The sequence below is a fragment of a genome, unplaced genomic scaffold (assembly GCF_019419815.1).
Source record: "Pyrus x bretschneideri cultivar Hongxiangsu unplaced genomic scaffold, Pyrus_bretschneideri_v1 Contig42, whole genome shotgun sequence".
In the NCBI taxonomy this organism is placed as follows: Eukaryota; Viridiplantae; Streptophyta; class Magnoliopsida; order Rosales; family Rosaceae; genus Pyrus; species Pyrus x bretschneideri.
The window spans coordinates 972,620-990,271 of record NW_025999746.1 but is presented as its reverse complement, the minus strand read 5'-3'; the positions used below and the strand labels follow the sequence as shown (position 1 = coordinate 990,271).

The 17,652-nt window shown below is 38.2% G+C and overlaps 2 protein-coding genes across 2 annotated transcripts; one reads left to right on the top strand and one right to left on the bottom strand.

Annotated features, from left to right (window-relative positions):
- Nucleotides 1-474: 474 nt before the first annotated feature.
- LOC103928892 (umecyanin-like) lies at nt 475-1,894 on the top strand. The gene is made up of 2 exons (XM_009337999.3): nt 475-867; nt 1,356-1,894. Exons 1-2 carry the CDS (start codon nt 690-692, stop codon nt 1,739-1,741), a joined length of 564 nt encoding a protein of 187 aa, XP_009336274.2. The 5' UTR covers nt 475-689; the 3' UTR covers nt 1,742-1,894.
- Nucleotides 1,895-13,747: 11,853 nt separating this feature from the next.
- LOC103928872 (ethylene-responsive transcription factor CRF2-like) lies at nt 13,748-15,533 on the bottom strand. Its single transcript, XM_009337977.3, has one exon. It carries the CDS (start codon nt 14,964-14,966, stop codon nt 13,941-13,943), a length of 1,026 nt encoding a protein of 341 aa, XP_009336252.2. The 5' UTR covers nt 14,967-15,533; the 3' UTR covers nt 13,748-13,940.
- Nucleotides 15,534-17,652: the final 2,119 nt, after the last annotated feature.

Below are 17,652 nucleotides of genomic sequence, written 5' to 3'. Positions count from 1 at the left end.
TTGGTGAGCCATGATACATGTTAACTCTTGTGCATTTGCGTGATTTCAGTATAATCTAAAGCTAGTCCAAGTACAATGTCCATGATCATCCTGTTCAAAATTACAGTTGATTGACAAGTTTAACGATAAATTAACCATATCGCCATAGTAATATAAAGTCAATAATTAACTAACCTGAAAACGATTTCGTATCAAAAAGAAGCATAATCAAATCAGAGAATCGTTTATTAATTAACAAATTTCTTAATTAGGTTTCCACAAGACATCTGATTATTTAAATATTTATTTGTCATTTCTCCTAAAATAGCCACATCGCTGCATGTAGATTGTTAGTTTTGCGTGCTAAAAACCCTCTTCTCCTTTGAAAATAGGCAAAATCCCCATCTCATATTTCTAACAACATAACCGTTGACTTCGTCCAAAACCCTTAAAATACCATGCACTTCCCATGCAATCACAGCCTCACACGATCAAGCAACTCCAAACAATTTTAATAGCAGGCATCCATCTCATTGTTCTTTTAGCCGTCTTGTGTTGAAGGAAACAAGAACTAGGTTAATATTGTTATTATTATTTTTTATTATTTTATTATAATTAAGCTTCCTTCAACACCGGCTCACTAGGGAAACAAATAAATTTATGTAAGAAAAAATATATATCGAAAGATATATAGAAAGCCGGGAGGCAAGATGGAAAAGATACAGTTTGCGGTGTTTATGGCGGCAGCGATCGGCTGCTTCTTGACGGGACCAGTGACTGCTTTCACTCACATTGTTGGAGGAAAAGAGGGCTGGTCTGTACCTGAGAACAAAACCTTCTACGAGGACTGGGCTTTTCCAAGAACCTTTGGTGTTGGTGACAGACTTGGTAAGAATTTCTTGTTGATTTTTGAAATTTAAGAAAGGAGAGAAAATAGCATCCATTTTCATCTTATATATTGTACAAAAGGCTTTGAATTCCCGACTTAGGGTTCTAATCAATAATTGAACGAGTGATCTATATGGTTGGCTCGAAAGGGTTTCAGTTTTGAACTCAAGCAATGAGGTTCAAAACGAAACCCTAGATTAAAATACAAACAAGGAGTTTTTGTTTGATCCTTGAAAATAATTTAAATAGTTTGTTTGTAAGCACATTTGTATCATGCATATAATACTGGAATTTACTATTCTAAATTATTTTTGTTTTCAAATTAAACAATGAGGACGAAAATCGAAAAATCCTTTGAGTTACGTACATCAAAGCAAGTTTGGCTTGGCCTACAAATTTTCAAGATTTAGGTTTATATACTCTTAAATGCCATTTGGTATATCTATATATCTAACGATTCTTGCTTGAATGTGTCGTCCGAATTGCAGTTTTCCCCTACAGGCCAGGCTCTGGCAACGTAGTAGTCATCAACAAGGACGACTTCGACAAATGCACACAGAAGAATATCATTTACATGTACTACTACGGACCAACCATCCTCAACCTCACAGCACCAGGTGACCACTACTACTACGGTGGCGTCGGCAAGCACTGCGAGTTTGGCCAAAAGCTCCACATCAATGTCGTCAACAAGCCCGGATCGTCTGGCAAGATTTCCCCATTCAAGCTTGTTTCCAAGGTCAAAGAGATCACCGCTGGTGCGCCTGCCCCCGTCACAGATGCACCTGCTCATGCTCATTCCTCAGCCACCACCATTCAAAATGTTGGCATGGCTTCTGGTTTATTGACCGTCTTCTTTTCTCTCTTCATGTAAAGAGAGATTATACGTACTTGTGATATTGCCCTTGACAAAGTAATTTTATGAGACATATCATCCGTACTATAACTAAGAGAAAATTCTTTGTCAAACATTGTACTGGAAGATGGATTTTTATCCCTATTACATGAAATAATCTTAATAATTCATCTAAAACCTGAAGTTACTATTACATTACATTTCCATGGAATCCTACTTTAGTTTATTTATAATGCTTAGGCCTTTCACAGCGGTTCAAAAATTTTGAGTTTTGATTATTATAGAATATATAGCTTTTAGAACTACAAAACTTTCACATAACAAAAACAGTGTTATAGGCATCAAATGCATACAATAATATTTTCATATATTGTTATCAAACTCGCATAAACTACTATGAAAGACCTTAACGGCTCTTGGATTAACAATGTGAAAAGGCAGAGATTTGACTCTTGAGAATGGACTAAAGCTTTACTTCGCTCAAGAAGGTTTAGGTAATGATTTCAAAGGAATGGACCACCAGTTTAACCCATTAATATTCCAACCAGACAGGCCTTCAAACTATGACCCAAGCCCAAGGGCAGAGTACTGGTAATGTTCAAATCCATTTTGAGAACGTGAATAATGGAAGAGGATTCATATTGTAGATCTCAAAGCCAAATTTTGGTTTTATACTCATTTTGACCGCAAAATATTCAGCTTCTTCTGTAAGGTAAATTATAATTTAGCACGTGTACATATATATTTTCTATATATTTGTAAAAGGTCATTTTAGTAAATGTGCCAGTTTATGGTTTATAGGTAAGAAAGAACACCTTAATGGTAAAAAAAGGAACCAGTATTCTTTTTAAGCTCACATTGTTCTGTGCAGATCTTTGTTTCTGCTAGCTGAAAAACTCACAATGGTTAGATGAGATATGGATAACACATTTTGAGGGCATGAAAAAAGGGATAAAATTTGGATAAACAAAATGAAACCGGCAAGAAAAAGGAGAAGACATTTGGATAAAGAGAACAAAAGGAAGATTGAAAGTGCAAAAATGAAACTCAAAAGAAGTGCCTGGTTGGAGTGGAGAATGACTTGTATGGTATAAGCACACTGCTACAGTGGCGTTTCGTACCAACAGTAAAAAGTCTATTCTCATCACATGTCCTTGTATCGTTAACATGAAACGTCATTGTGATAGTGTACTCGTGTCATACAAGTTGCTCTCACAAATGAGTTGAATGATGTTACAATAAATATCATCCATCCATCCACTAAAGCTCATGTGAGATCTCAATGTACTCCAAAATCCAAATGTATTCGAATCCAGAGTGGAGACCCACAGAGGAAATCTCACTCAATATTCTGTATCATCACTCTTGCTGTCGGGTTGTTCCTCAACTTGGCTCACATTTGACACTTGTAAGAATAACATCACAGCAACTTATCCAAGAACAAGAATTCATCCAATTGAATCACAATCAATATAAATTTCTTATTAAACACACTTAAGAACAAAGAAAGCTTTTGACACATACCTGCATGAAGAAGCCATTGCAGGCCTTTGTGCTCAAAACCTTCTCCTCTTTAATGATAAGAAAATATCTTCTAATCAATATGACTTAGAACACAACAAGCTGACAAAATCGCAAGAGCAGGGGTTTGAGATAGATAGATAGATATATATATATATATAGCACTCCTCTGTCCATTCCCTATCAGAACAGGACTAGGACTCAAAACTATACAAACCATCGGAATTCTGAGACCTTACAAAGTTCCAATACCGAGTGCTTTTCCAAAACCAACTGGAACTTCTCTCAATTTTGCTATCCCAAATCATTGAGGATAGTTTAACAGTTTCAAAGAAGACTTTTCCATATCAATCTTAAACAATATGACCGGTTCCAACTTATATTTCATACTCATAATCTTACAACACTACCTGCCTAATTTTCCACCCACAATGCACGATAATACACACTTTTGGTCTGAAAATTTTAATTTCTGCATTTACTCTTACTGCAACTATCGTTGTACGAATTTGATTTTTTGGAAAAGGGAAGCCAGCAGCTAGCTAGATATTTAGATTTGGGGACAACCTCAAATAATAGAGTGGTTTCATAATTTTATGCATGGTCACTCTCTAAACTTAGTCCTTTTTCCTTCATTTCTATACCTAAAATAATAATACCCAGCTATTGGTCAAAATTGTAGTTTTCTTCGTGACGTTGAAAGCTATCTCAATTTTGAATATTTATTTCCTGTTCATTGGAAAGAAAGTAAAATTACTTATAGATGTGTTTTTAACTCAAAGTGATGGCGACCATAAAAATTTGGGGTGGTTATAAAAAAGTACGTCTGATTATTTTTCATGCAATTATTTTTTTTTTATTTTTATAAGCATGTTAAAGTTTTACTTAAAAGTATTTGGATGCGTTTTGTTAGTTCGTCGCCTACCCAACTAAATACTGGAGGATCAGACTCAAAAAGGTGACAAAAGTACAAGCTTCTAGCTTATTTGGGTTTTTATTTGCTTGGTGAACTGATCTCACGGTTTAGGGTTGTTTCTTGTCTAAGGATGTAAAGGTAAAGAGCACTGTAACAATGAAAGGAAAAACCTTTTAAGGGCTTATAAGATGTTAGGCTACTTCCCAGATTGTAATTGATTTTATGGTGGAACCCCAATTTTTTCGTGGCATTAGCTCAGGTTGGCCCATATATGAAGTTCAATAGCCACACATGCTTCAAGTCACCCCAATTGTGTTATATGCGTGTCATTTTTTTTACTTTTATGATGGTTTCAGAAACAAACATAGAACAAAGACGCGCCACACTCACAACTCCCAATGTTAAGAAATACCTCAAGTTTAAAAGTTATCTCATTCGTCTTCGTTCATAAAAAGGAAATTAAGAGTGCTTCGAGAAATATTAGGAATGACAGTAAAGAAGTAGTTCTACAGAAGAACGACTCTTTCATAAATGTTTTTGTTGAAAATAGTTTCATGAGATGCAACACAATCATCATTAAAATTCTTACTTCTTCATCGAAACGTATTCAACATATGCTTCATCTAGAAAGCACTAGAAAGTATTTCATAACTTTCATTTTTTGTTTCTTCTAACACTATATGCCTTAATACACTTTTAATTAGTTTTAAACACCAAACTACAATAAAAGAGTTAAGCCCCAAACTTTAACATTGAAAAATAAATGGCAAACCCTCAACCATGATGTTTCTCAACACAACCCACCCCCCCCCCCCCCGCGCCGCCACCCAACCCCAAAATAAATAAATAAAATGAGAGAGATATTTTTGGATGTAAGGGATTTTTTTTTATTTTTTTTTTTTTTTGAGGGATTGTAAGGGATTGTTGTGATTACATGAATCCTTCGCATCCCTCAACTGTTATGAATGGGACAAATATTAGTGATTTCGAATCTCTTTGATAGCTTGAATATCTGTTCAGAATTTACAGCCACAAAAATTATGTAACATACAATAATACAGACGCGGAGAAACGAAACTCTCCTACCAAAACTGTTGAGAAAAGTCAAAAAACACAAAATCTAATCCCGTGCCTTCCACACAATCTCAAATGGGCCTTGTGGGGAAAAAAAACAAAAGCCCACAAATCAGTGGGCCTGGTGGTGCTCTTATCGAAAAACGCATGGCCACGTCAAGTGGGACCGCAATCACAATCGGATGGCGGAGACACAGTGAAGAGTGAGCTAGACTGGGAGACGGAGGTGCGGACCAGAACAAAGATTGGGGCCCAAAGGCAAAAGGCCCAATTGTATCACTTGCACTGCTCGAGGTAGGATGGAAGGAAAACCGTTAGCCTGACATGACGTGTAAGGCTGTGATTGAGTGATTATGTGGGGAGGTGGGGGGCTATGTAAATCTACAAGATGTTGGTGTTTTGTGCGGGAAATTTGAAGCGTGGTTGGCCCCAGTGTCTTGTGACTTCCTTTGTTGAGAGAACAGAGGGCCCACCCCCAACAAAGGCTGAGGGACATAAAGGCACATAGGCTCGTGCCCCGAAGTATGTCGCAAATGTTATTCTAATTATAATTTTATATCATTTTTTTTTTACCATCTTATGTGGTAAATAAGTTGGACAAGTTACATTATTTAATTTCAATTTTCTTATTAATTAAAACACTTAAATAAGGATAGCATTATTGGTGGTATATAACTAAAACACAATTAAATGCTAATTAATTTAGATGATGGGACTGTCTACATTAGACGTCACCTAAGATGGTATATAATTGTGGTACAAAACATGGTAAGAATAGCATTATTGGGTTTTTATGGTCTAATTATACCCTCATTTGTACAATCTTTTAAATAGAGATGGAATCTACATGTGTTGGTGCAAATATAATTAGGTGATAAATGTAACATTACTTAACGAAAATATTTGGCTCCCCATGTAAAGATTACTTGTTGTAAGCAAACCGCAGTTTGATGAGTGAGAATGAGAAATCTAGCTACAAGATAACTTTACACGTTATAGTTCATAATTTCTTGTACACTGTAAATAATTTGATGAGAAAAACTTATTTACAACAAATATGCCATTGTTTTGGTATATCAAGTATGTCTTGTACAAACAAGACCGCGTGATTCACTTGTATACTACTAAGGTTGCGTATCGTTGTATATGTGTTAAGATTGTGATTTACAGTTAAAAAGAATTTGACTAAAATCTCATTTGGAACTGTTTCTTTAAAAAATATTGATGCTCAGAAGCACTTTTAATAAAAGCGGCTATATTAGAAGAACATTGAAACTTTTAATAAAAATATAAGTGCTCTCTAGTACTTATACTTGAGGTGGATAATGATGTAGATGGGTAAGCAATAAGCATTGTATTTTGTGGCATGATTGTAAGTTTTGGTTTGGTTGGTTAGTTCATGCATTTACATGGTTTCATTTGAGGTTAATGTGTACCTAAGTGAAGTACACATTTGCAACGTTGAAATCGAAGAGTGAAGTTCCCTAGCTAGTTCTCATTTAACTCGGGAAATCTTCTAATTGCTGCAAGTGCATGCTTAAACCTTACCTTACTAGGTGGTTTAGATTAGACAGGATTGAGCCGGAGTCTGATTTATATATATTAAGTTTTATCTCTGTAAAGAAAACTTGGTGTGCACAAGCTTTCTTACGGTGATGCGCGATTAGTACATTGCTCCCGTGCACTTGTAGCTTGGGTCTCGGACTAGTACAAATTACAATACCACTCCAAGTTAAACACATGGCTCGAGTACATTACCACTCCGAACACAAAAACCCCTTGGCATTTGCTGACCACTCTTGCAATTGGCTCACATGCCATCCTTGTTGATGACATGCCCGATATTGATGATCACTTGAGGTTATCTCCAATCGAAAAGGCTAAATGTAGCCTCATTCAGAATTATTTTTAAATGAATAGTGTCAGATCATACTTATATATCATCTCTAACCGAAAGGGCTAAACATAGCACCTCGATAATTTATTAGTTTTAAGTTCATACTTTAAATTTATTGGTTAATTTAATTAAATATTGTTAGATGTTTTCAAATCTAGCAGTTGAATTTTAATCAATTATTGCAAATGAGGAGCTATGCTCCCAAAAAAGGCTAAAAGGGAGAACTACAATTCGCCAGCCTGATGCCCCTTAGCCAAATAGTGGTTTGGTGGACTCTATAGAATTATAGTCTAGCTACGGTTGGAGATGAGTTTTTGAACAATACAGATCATTTTTTAGGGTTTAGACTTTTAGCCTTCTCCATTAGAAATGAATTCAAATTGTTGCTCATACTCATATGATGTATATGATTGTAGGGGACCCTAAAAGTTTAAGGAGCCTTGAAGAAATTTTCACTACAGAAAAAAAAAAATATCACAAGTAGATTCGGCAAAAAAACAGAGAAAAAGACACATTGGGGTTGTCAGGGTACGTTTGTCATGTTAGCTATGTTTGCAGGCTATAAGGTCTCGGGTTTGTCTTCAGAATTTGCCAAAACCTATTTAATAAGGCATTTGGCACTTGTTTGAGGAATCAGCAAATGGATGTTTGGATTTTGTGGATTGGGGGCCATCTAGTTGGCCCGGTATTGTGTGAATTTTTCTGCTGCTCCAGTGGGTGAGGCACAAGGACCCTTTGATTGCTTATCTTCTACCCCGACCATTGATTTGATTTCAACCTTTCCCCCTTTTGTTACATTAGGTTTACCTGATACAATAATTTAGGTGCTTCGATTCACAATCTAACAACATACAATAATACAATAGACGTACAAAACTGGCATTTAGTTTGATAAAATGAATGATCAATTGGTTTCATGTAAACAACATGTGATATTCATACAACTTCGGCCTGCAGTTCACTCCAAAGTGAAACTATGGTGTTAATACTCATTGTAACTAGATCTTATCGACAAACACAGATACGGAGTGAGAGTTCAAACGGAGGAATAAGGCTTAACATGCAACGGGTTCTGATGCCAATAGCTATGTCTATGCATATGAGAGACGCATGGACATAAATGCTATTGAAAAAACTGAACAGTGTATTTGCATTTGGTAGTAATGTTTTTCAATTATGAATGTTAAGAGAATGACGAGCAAGGTGGTGGGGGTGGTGTTTGTGGTAACAATAGCGGCGTTGGAGTGTGCAAAAGGTGCAATTGGACAGAGCCCCTAAATTTCTGAGGGGCTCCAAAAAATTTTTTATCAAACTATTCCACATCAGCAAAAAATTTCTAGTAGGAAAAGATTTTAGTATACATATGATTGTGGGTTTTTCTTTTCAGTCAATCTATATTACAATTGATTAAGTAGTGCTTATACTTATTATATTAATTTTTTACTATTCTCTAGTAATTAACAAAAAATACTTGTGAAATACTTTTTCACAAACACAAGCGTATTTTCGTATTTCTCTTTTTAGTCATGTTAACGCTCAAAATTTGTAGGTTAACAAATTTAAATACTAGACCCTTGGTAGGCTTGGGATATGGCTAAAATGGAATGGACTCAAACGTTTAAATGGTTCACTCCCTTAAAACTGGGCTACATTCACTGTGTTGCTCAAATTATTTTGATTTCATGACTAGAAATATCGTTCGGCTAAAACATGAACTCTCTCTCTCTCTTTTCCAGTTGTCCGACCTTAATATTGGAGGTTCCCACCCTTTCATTTAGGCCTTTAATGAACCCCTCAGCCTTGGGTATCCCAACTTGACATTTCATGCGATAGCAATGTAAACTAGTATACTGACACATTTCCACATATCAACCAAACACTCAACAGTGAAGTGACATGTATTAAGTTGAAATGACACGTTTTCTCAAAGTGATGCCGGCTAAGTGTCCTGCTCCGTCTTGGTTCTCCAACTCTGCCTCTCCGAACGTTGCTTCAACTACCTTTAAGTCCCATCCTAGGTCTCTACCTCTCTGCCACTGACCAGAGGCTTCCACGTGGCCTGATTGACATATGGGTAAACCTGCTTTTGGAGACTGTTGCTATAAGCTATCAACCTGCACACGTGCCTGGGCAGTCGAAAAGCTCTTTACATATCCTGGTTGGGCTAAGCTCATAGGTGGTCGACTATAGTGCTTGGGGGTATCTTCTTCTAAGTCCCTTGGGCCTTGGGACTCTCAATCTCCCTTGGGCTTTTCGTGGCTTCTTTCCCAGCCTGTACCATTATGTGGGTCTAAAAGTGCCTAACATTACAAGTCATGCTCTTTTTTCATAAAGAGCATTCAACTAATGAGAGTGAGATGCTGATTTCGATTAAGTTTGAATGTCGATTATTGAATTTTGTATGAATAATTATCCAACAAATTATTTTCTTTGAAAATAAGGAGAGTCATTTTATTAAATTCGCACAAGGGCCCTAAATTGTTAGAGATGGCATTGTGTGGTAATAGTGGTGCATGGTGACGTTGGCGGCAATGGTAGTGGGTGTGGTGGTGGTACATTGATACTTATAGAATGAATGTGGTAGCAATGGTGATGGCAGTGATGACATGGAAATGGTGGCTGCAATGATGGTAGCAAGGATGGTGTTGGTGGTGGCAATGGTGGTTTAGGTGATGGTAGAGAGTTGGCGATTGTGGTGATAGCATGGTGGTGAAGCGTAGTGCCAAAGGCAATGGTGGTTAAGGGTGCGAGAGGTGATGGTGGCGAAGATGGTAGCAGTGGTTCTAGCAATGAGGGTAGGTGATATGACAGTGACATTTGTTTGTGGAGTGGTGGTGGCATGGAGTGTGGTGGAGATTATGATGGTAGAGATGGCAGTGATGGTGACAATGGTCATCGAGGTGTTGGTTCTAATGACCATGATAAGGTGGTGGTTGTGGTATACATGATTGAATTTTTTTTTTTTTTTTCTTCTTAAAAATCTAATGCAGTTGGGCGTATCTCTTTTTTCTTTTAATTGTAAACCTATGAAGCACTGATATTTTATAAAAAGTGGTTCTTTGTACACCCAATTTTTATTTTTGGGCAACTATCATTTAGTTTAACATTTTAATTTTCTTAACATTATTCTTTTCGAAAACGCATCCAAACCACCCAATCATTACATAAGGAACATGACTATATATGTCTAAAAACTATTAGTCCGTCTCCATCCTATCCAGGCATGGTTGTATCAAATATCTAATAAAGATGTCATCTAACCCTTCAATAATTGGCATCTTTTCAAGCCTCATTTCCACGACACAATTCTCTCTCTTTTTTATCAAACATTTTTATTCATTGTCTGACAGAGAAATATGTACATCCAAATTGCTGTTTTTTGGTCTCTCTCTCTATCTCTCTCTCCCATTTGGTCACCCTATCCACGTGTGTGGCTCTGAGCAAATGAAAGCCCCCAAGCTCCCTCGCACCCAGAACAGCCATAACCCTGCCACTATGTATAAGCATGAATTCCACTTTCTACATTCCATCACAACGTGGCAAGTCTCCTATCAACATGGTAAAGATTCATGAGATATTTTTTGGAGTGGGATTCTCCCTTCTCTTTTTTTCTCTTTCCTTTTCTATATTCCTATTTGAACGGTTACGGTTAAGTCACGTCAATATTTTATATTAATTTTTTTATAAAAAGAAAAAGATAAAACAGAGAATGTGAAAGGAGGAGATGGAAGAAAATGAAAAGAAGAATAGAGAGAATCCTAATCCTATTTTTTTTCAGTTATTCAAAACATAATACGGTACACCACTAATTCGTGTTCTTCTAGTTCGTATAGAAAATTAAGTAGCTAAGGAGCGGTGATAATCTAAACAATATAAATTTGGATGTTTTATTCACAGTTGTTATTAGCATACACATTTATTAAATTAAAGAGAAATTTGTATAAAAATGAGTGCAGACTGTTAACCTTTTTGCTTTTACAAATGATTTTTTACACTAATAAAAGGAAAGAGTGAGAGTTTGAACCCGAAATGCAATAGATTAAAAAGAAAACTCTAAATTGGGAGTGTAAGATAGCATGTTAATTTGGAGTGTCAATAAACAACCCCTATATCATTATCTAAATTTCATTTTAACGTAGTAGAATTAATTCCAGCCAAACAAATAATTGTTGACATATATGCTAATGTTCTAGGAAACAATTTTGACCTCACAACGTCACAGAAGTTAATATATCATACTGGAGATGCTGTTACTAATATATATATATGTTTGTAATAGAAATGAATTGGTTGGAAATTGTTGCAGTCATATTTAGAATATGAATGTGATTGTATAAATCTTAATAGATATGAGAATGTATCTTATATTCCTATTAGGAGTAGATTACCTATTAAATGTTGTAATCCTAAAGGAAAATGATTTTACCTATCCTACTACTATAAATAAGGGCACAATGGGGTGAATCAAACACACTAGTTCAAAGGATTCATAACCCTGGAAGAGGAAAATAGCACCAACTAGTGACCCTAGTTTGAATCCGACCATTGCTCACTCATCTGTTCCAATGCATGAGGTTATTCTAGATTACGGTGATGCTTAAGACGAAACATGCCGGCCTTCTGAGAATCGCGAGATTTCGGTCCACTACGCAGTATTGGATGAGGTTTGGAATAGGAATAAGATGATTGTCGACGATGCATTCGCGTACTCAGTAGCTACTGACATCATGCTTAACAATGACATTGAACCACGTGCCGTTGATGAATGCCAACGTAGAACCGATTGGTCAAACTAGAAACAAACAATTCAAGTCGAACTCGATTCACTCGCGAAACGTAAGGTGTTTGGACCTATAGTTCCTACACCACCACTCGTGAAGCCCGTTGGCTACAAGTAGGTTTTTGTGAGGAAGCGTAATAAGAAGAATAGTGCGATACAAAGCACGCCTCGTAGCGCAAGGCTTCTCTTAGCGCCCTAAGATTGATTGCAAGGAGACGTATTCCCCCGTAATGGACGTTATAACGTTCGCTACCTAATCAATTTGGTAGTTTCCGAAAAATTGAATATGTAGCTTATGGACATGGTAACCGCTTATCTCTATGGGGATCTAGATATGGAAATTTATATGAAAGTTCCAAAAAGACTTCCATTAACTGGTTCAAACAGTTCTAGACCACAGAACACTCTCTCAATTAGGTTGAGGAGGTCACTTTACGCATTAAAACAATCCGAGCGGATGTGGTATAATTGTCTGAGTAAATATTTGACAAGTTAGAGTTATGTGAATAATGAATTATGCCTTTGCGTGTTTATAAAGAAGTCACATTCCAGATTTGCAATCGTTGCAGTTTATGTCGGTGACATGAACCTCATTGGGACTTCAACAGAGCTTGAGGAAATTGCTGCACACTTGAAATCGGAATTTGAGATAAAGGATCTTAGGAAAACTCGATATCATCTCGGCCTGGAGATCAAGCATTGCTCGGATGGAATCCTAGTACATCAATTGAACTACACCTAAAATGTGTTCCGACTTTTTAATGAGGATAAAGCGAAGCGATAAAGCGAAGCCTTCGAGTACACCCATGTCGTTCGGACTCTAGATGCTAAACGAGATCCCTTCCATCAAAAGAAAGATGAAGAAGAGATTTTGGAACCCGAAGTTCCTTACCTAAGTGCAATTAGGGCCTTATTGTACTTGGCTCAGTGCACTAGACCTGACATCTCCTTCGCTGTGAATCTTTTGGCAAGATATAGCAATGTGCCCACACGCATGCACTGGAATGGTGTTAAAGACATTTTCCGCTACCTCAAGGATACTATGGATTTGGGCTTGTTCTATACCCACGAATCTCCGAGTGCTGCCGCCCTCTATGGTCCTCGGATTGATTCTCTCCTTATTGGTTACACAGATGCTGGATATTTGTCTTACCCACATAGGGCACGTTCTCAAACGGTCTATGTCTTTACTTTTGGAGATAGCGCTATATCTTGGAGGTCTACCAAGCAAACGCTAGTTACGACTTTGTCGAACCATGCTGAGATTCTCGCCCTGCATGAAATTCTTTTACTCACACCAGCAGCATCAGAACATTGAAGTCAAGTAAATCCGTTCTCATGACAACCTGGCTGATCTCTTCACCAAGTCATTGCCCAATGCTACATTTCAGAAGCTCATCCAAGGAATTGGTATGCATAAATTATCTAAGTTGAATCGTTTGTAGTTCTCTTATTTAGAAGTTATGTCTAACTCATTATGAGAGATTAGCCCATTTTTCACTCTCTAATGTATAGATAAACTTTCAAGTGTTGAAGAGTATCTGAATCCAAATTTATTGGTATTGTGTAACTTGCACCTACAACTATGTAAACTAGTCAGAATTATATTAGATTGGGTCCAAATCTTATCAACTCAAAATAATAACCTTTAAATTTTGATAATTCAAATTTCTAAAATAAACCCAGCACTTGTGCAGTGCACCTCCACATGCGTTTGCAAATTAGGCAAAATAAAAAAATGTTATAAAATCCATATTACCTTCAAGGACTTACTTCTGTGCCAGTCACGTGCCACCGGCACGTGGTAATGAAAAAGAACAAACGCACCGTACACAATTTGGGGCCAAAACTTGAACTAACCGTCCATTCACCTTAGTAAATAATCAATTACAAACCAAAACTGATAAGAGCAAAAAATATTAAAAATTAAATTAAACACATTCCGATTTTCCGTTCCCGCCGATCCAAAATTAGCCGTAAAACCGGCTATACACGACTGGAAAACTACATTATTGCATACGTTGTCGTCTCACAGGGCAACAAGAGGATCGGAACTAAAGAAGTCGCCGATGTCTTTGAAATAGTCGTCGGTGCACCATGGTGACGAACCGAACCCGAAATCCCAAACGGAATCGACGAACATCTCGCCCAGGTTTCCGAAATCGGTCATTTCTTCCTTCAAAATACCGACATCATCTCCGAGACTCGTCTCCTCAAAGAAGTCAGGTATCGAGGTTTCGAAGTCAAACATGTCGTCCGGAATAAACGTTTCGAAACTCCTGTAATCGGAAAACTCGGACAAGCTCTCCGAAACGCAAGAGTCTTCTCGGACATTTCGGGCTTCAGTGGCTTCCGGAACTTGTTTCGGACACGGCGACTCTCCCTCTTCGTTGGAAGGCGAGGGACACCGTAACACGGAAGTCGGAGAGCAAAGGTGGTTGTGCGACTCGTCGCCGGAATAAAAGCCCGAGCTAACTTCCGGCTTAACGTCAGGCAGAGATATCGCCGCAGGAGGAGCGAAGTTGGTGAGCGCGTCGGCTCCACGCAGCTGAATGGCAGCGTTGTCGTACACCACAGCCGCTTCCTCGGCCGTGTCAAACGTTCCCAACCAGAGCCGTACACGTCGCAGAGGATCTCTAATCTCCGCCGCCCATTTTCCCCATGGCCTCTGTCTCACGCCACGGAACTTCTTCCCTGCCGGAGCAGCAATGGCCTTCAAATCCCTCCGACCCCTCGCCTGAGCTCTAGATTTTCCAGCCGGCCTCTTCCTCCCGGTCCTCGTAGTCTGACTCCTCCAAACTGCAGAGTCGGTGTCCCTGTTTGAGCAGGACTCTATAGTAATCTCGTTGACGAACCTCTTGACCCGGTGGCGAGCACCAGGAAACGAAGACTCCTCGGCCTCGTCGTCGCTTGAGGAGTCGGTGGCGTTTCCGTCGGTGACCGTTATCCGTACAACACGCGGCCTCACCAACTTGAACTCCGCCGTTTCCGCCGAATTTGCCACCATCTTGGTGTGGCTCCGATGCTGCGTGTATTTGACAGCTGGATGATTCATATCGCTCGGAAGAAAATCAAAGGAGAGTACAAATCAGAAGCTGAGTGGCATTGAGAGCGAGTCGGGAGAGTGAGTGAGTGGGTGAGCGAGTCAGCGGTGGTGAGTTAAAATAGAGGTGGAGAAGCAGAAGGAAAAAGATGAGATTCTTTCAGAGCACACGAGGCGGAGAGAATAATAAAGACAGAGAGTGAGAGAAAAGAAGCGGAAACAGGCGTGAAGGAGAAGCTGCTTCTGCTGCTCGAAACGGAGTGAAACATACCAAAAAGTACCATAAAACGACGAGAAATTTCACGGAAAGCGTCGTCAAGAAAAGGAGTGAAAAGGGAAAGAGCGTGAGGGAGGAAGCGGCAGGCCTTCTCGGCAAACGGTACGGGAAAAGAATGGGAGATTTTCAGAAAAGCTCCGAAAGGCAAAAGGTGAAAGGGAGGGGAATAAATGTTTTCGGAATCGGTTTCTGAAAAGCAGAGAGAGTGGTGACGGCGGCGGCGGCAGCGGTGGTGGGTGTAGTGAGAAATGAGGGGAGTGTGTGGAGTAAGTGAGAGAGAAAAAGAAGAAGCACCGTCTCGCTGGATACCAAAACTACCCACTTTATAGGATCCCCCAACAGCCGTAATCGCTAAACCCGGTTCAACTGCCATCTCAAATCCTTTTTCTTTTTGCCTTTTCTGTCCCCCGAATAATTAAATCTATTTTTCATAATTAATGTAATTAGAAGGCGGGTGGGGCCGGGACGTGCCGGGAGTGAGTCCGGCGGGACTCGCAGATATTTTACGAGGCGCCGCATAATTCGGGCAGGGGTGCGTGACACGTGGAGAAGTGGGACCGCTGAGAGGAGGAGATCCAAAGGGAGAAGAAGAAGGGTGGAAGGGTGGAAGGGTCAAGTGTGGGGGCCGAGCTGACTCAGCAGCTGGAGTAAAAACTTATTCTTGGAATTCGGGATTCGGGTCACGTGACAGGACACATCTTTGACTGAAAACTAGATTAATTAGTGATATTACTCCCCATCGAATGGCTATTAATTACTGATTAACGTTCCGTTACCGAGCTCACCAGTCGGGGGTGTTTTCGTCATTGCAGCAGTAAAAAGAAGAATATGGCTTTACTTAAGAGGTTTTTAAATGTAAATTTTTCACCATCTGAAAATTTTACCTTATTTACCTTATTTTTGTGTGTAACTTACAGCTAAGAATCACATGGCAGGCAACCTCAAATACGAGGACATTTTTATTAGCCTGTTTTTATCTCCTTAACCACTGCATGCCTTCCCCCCAAGTCTAGGCTCACAGAGTCGCCGGAAAAAGGTTTTTTCAAGTGCTGGAACCGCATGTTCCGGTGCGTGATTGGCCGGAATCGGTGACGTGCACGGACAGCATCATGTTTACTTGCTGCACAAGCAGATAATTTTTTTTTTAAATGGCAGTAAATGTAATTAGGTAATTCATATGTCGGGGAATTCAGTGGGGGTGGTGGATCATAAAGATGGTGTTTTTCTCCACTCGTTGTATGCTTGAAACGGATATGTATGGTTTTATTAGGAAATATAGTGGGGGCGGTGGTTTTCAATGTGAGCAAATTAAATAGCAGGGTTAAAAAGGTAATTTTACCCACATATATGGTCATAAAATTATGAGGTTTTTATAGGCAATATCGTGCTTCTTTGTATGTTAAGTAGCAAAATTAGTAGTGTCATTATAAGGAGTAATTTTGGTGTGAATTGTGTGACTGTTACATGGTTAATTTACGTGACTCGTATTGTATTTGTATCTGATTCGTATTATTATATTCTAAGCGTATTCTAGGTCCGTAACATGTCATTTTTATCATTTTTTTCTTATTACAATACGTAGATTGATAACATCATGCAACAATATAACTATCTTCTAAAAAATATCTCCATTATTAGATCATTTTAGAAAAAAAAAAAATATAATTTACGTGAGTTTTTACGTTTTACAATCGTTCAAGATTGATTGAGCTAATTTGCAAGTAAAGTAGTGAAGTGTGATGAGTGTTTATAACACGACAATATTTAGGTGATCAGAATAAACAAGTGATGAAAGAGGGAGCGTTGCATATTGATGAAAGCTGTCAGACTCGTGACAATTTGTTTGCTCACGTTGTAAATGCATGCATCTCATTTTCTCCCGCTTAATAATAAAGAAAGTGATTGACGAAACCCTTCTCCTAATACTAGCTATCTAATCATGGTTTCCTCATCCAATTTTTTACAATTTGAATGTTTCTTCCTACTTTTTTTAGGAAAGTTTACTTGGGTGGACAAATGTACGCCATAAAATTCCTTCATAATGTTAGTTATTTTTTTTTTTTTTATAATTTTTTTGGTAAAAGACTCGTTAGATACGGTCACACATAGTGTTCATGATTCTAATAACAATATTGAATAAGATTAACAGTTTCCTGTTAAGCTCGACTTGTAATCTACCATATTTGTTCAGTAATTTTTTAATCTCAGTAGAGGTGAACTAATACATTGGTGAAACATATATATGTTCCCAAAATATGATAGGCGTACCACTTTTTATACGATAGTAAATATATGGATTGAAATTGACTTTCTTTGATAAAACAAGAATGTAAATAGCTTGTTGCTCAAAGAGTAAGGTCATTCATTCGATCTCTCTCTTCTGTCAATAGTGCGCAGACAAAATAAAAAATAAAAATAAAA

Bases quoted from the DNA above. Each gene is read 5' to 3' on its own strand.
- LOC103928892 (XM_009337999.3), top strand. From the start codon at position 690: ATGGAAAAGATACAGTTTGCGGTGTTTATGGCGGCAGCGATCGGCTGC. The intron at 868-1,355 runs GTAAGAATTTCT...TCCGAATTGCAG, and splicing joins TGGTGTTGGTGACAGACTTG to TTTTCCCCTACAGGCCAGGC.
- LOC103928872 (XM_009337977.3), bottom strand. From the start codon at position 14,966: ATGAATCATCCAGCTGTCAAATACACGCAGCATCGGAGCCACACCAAG.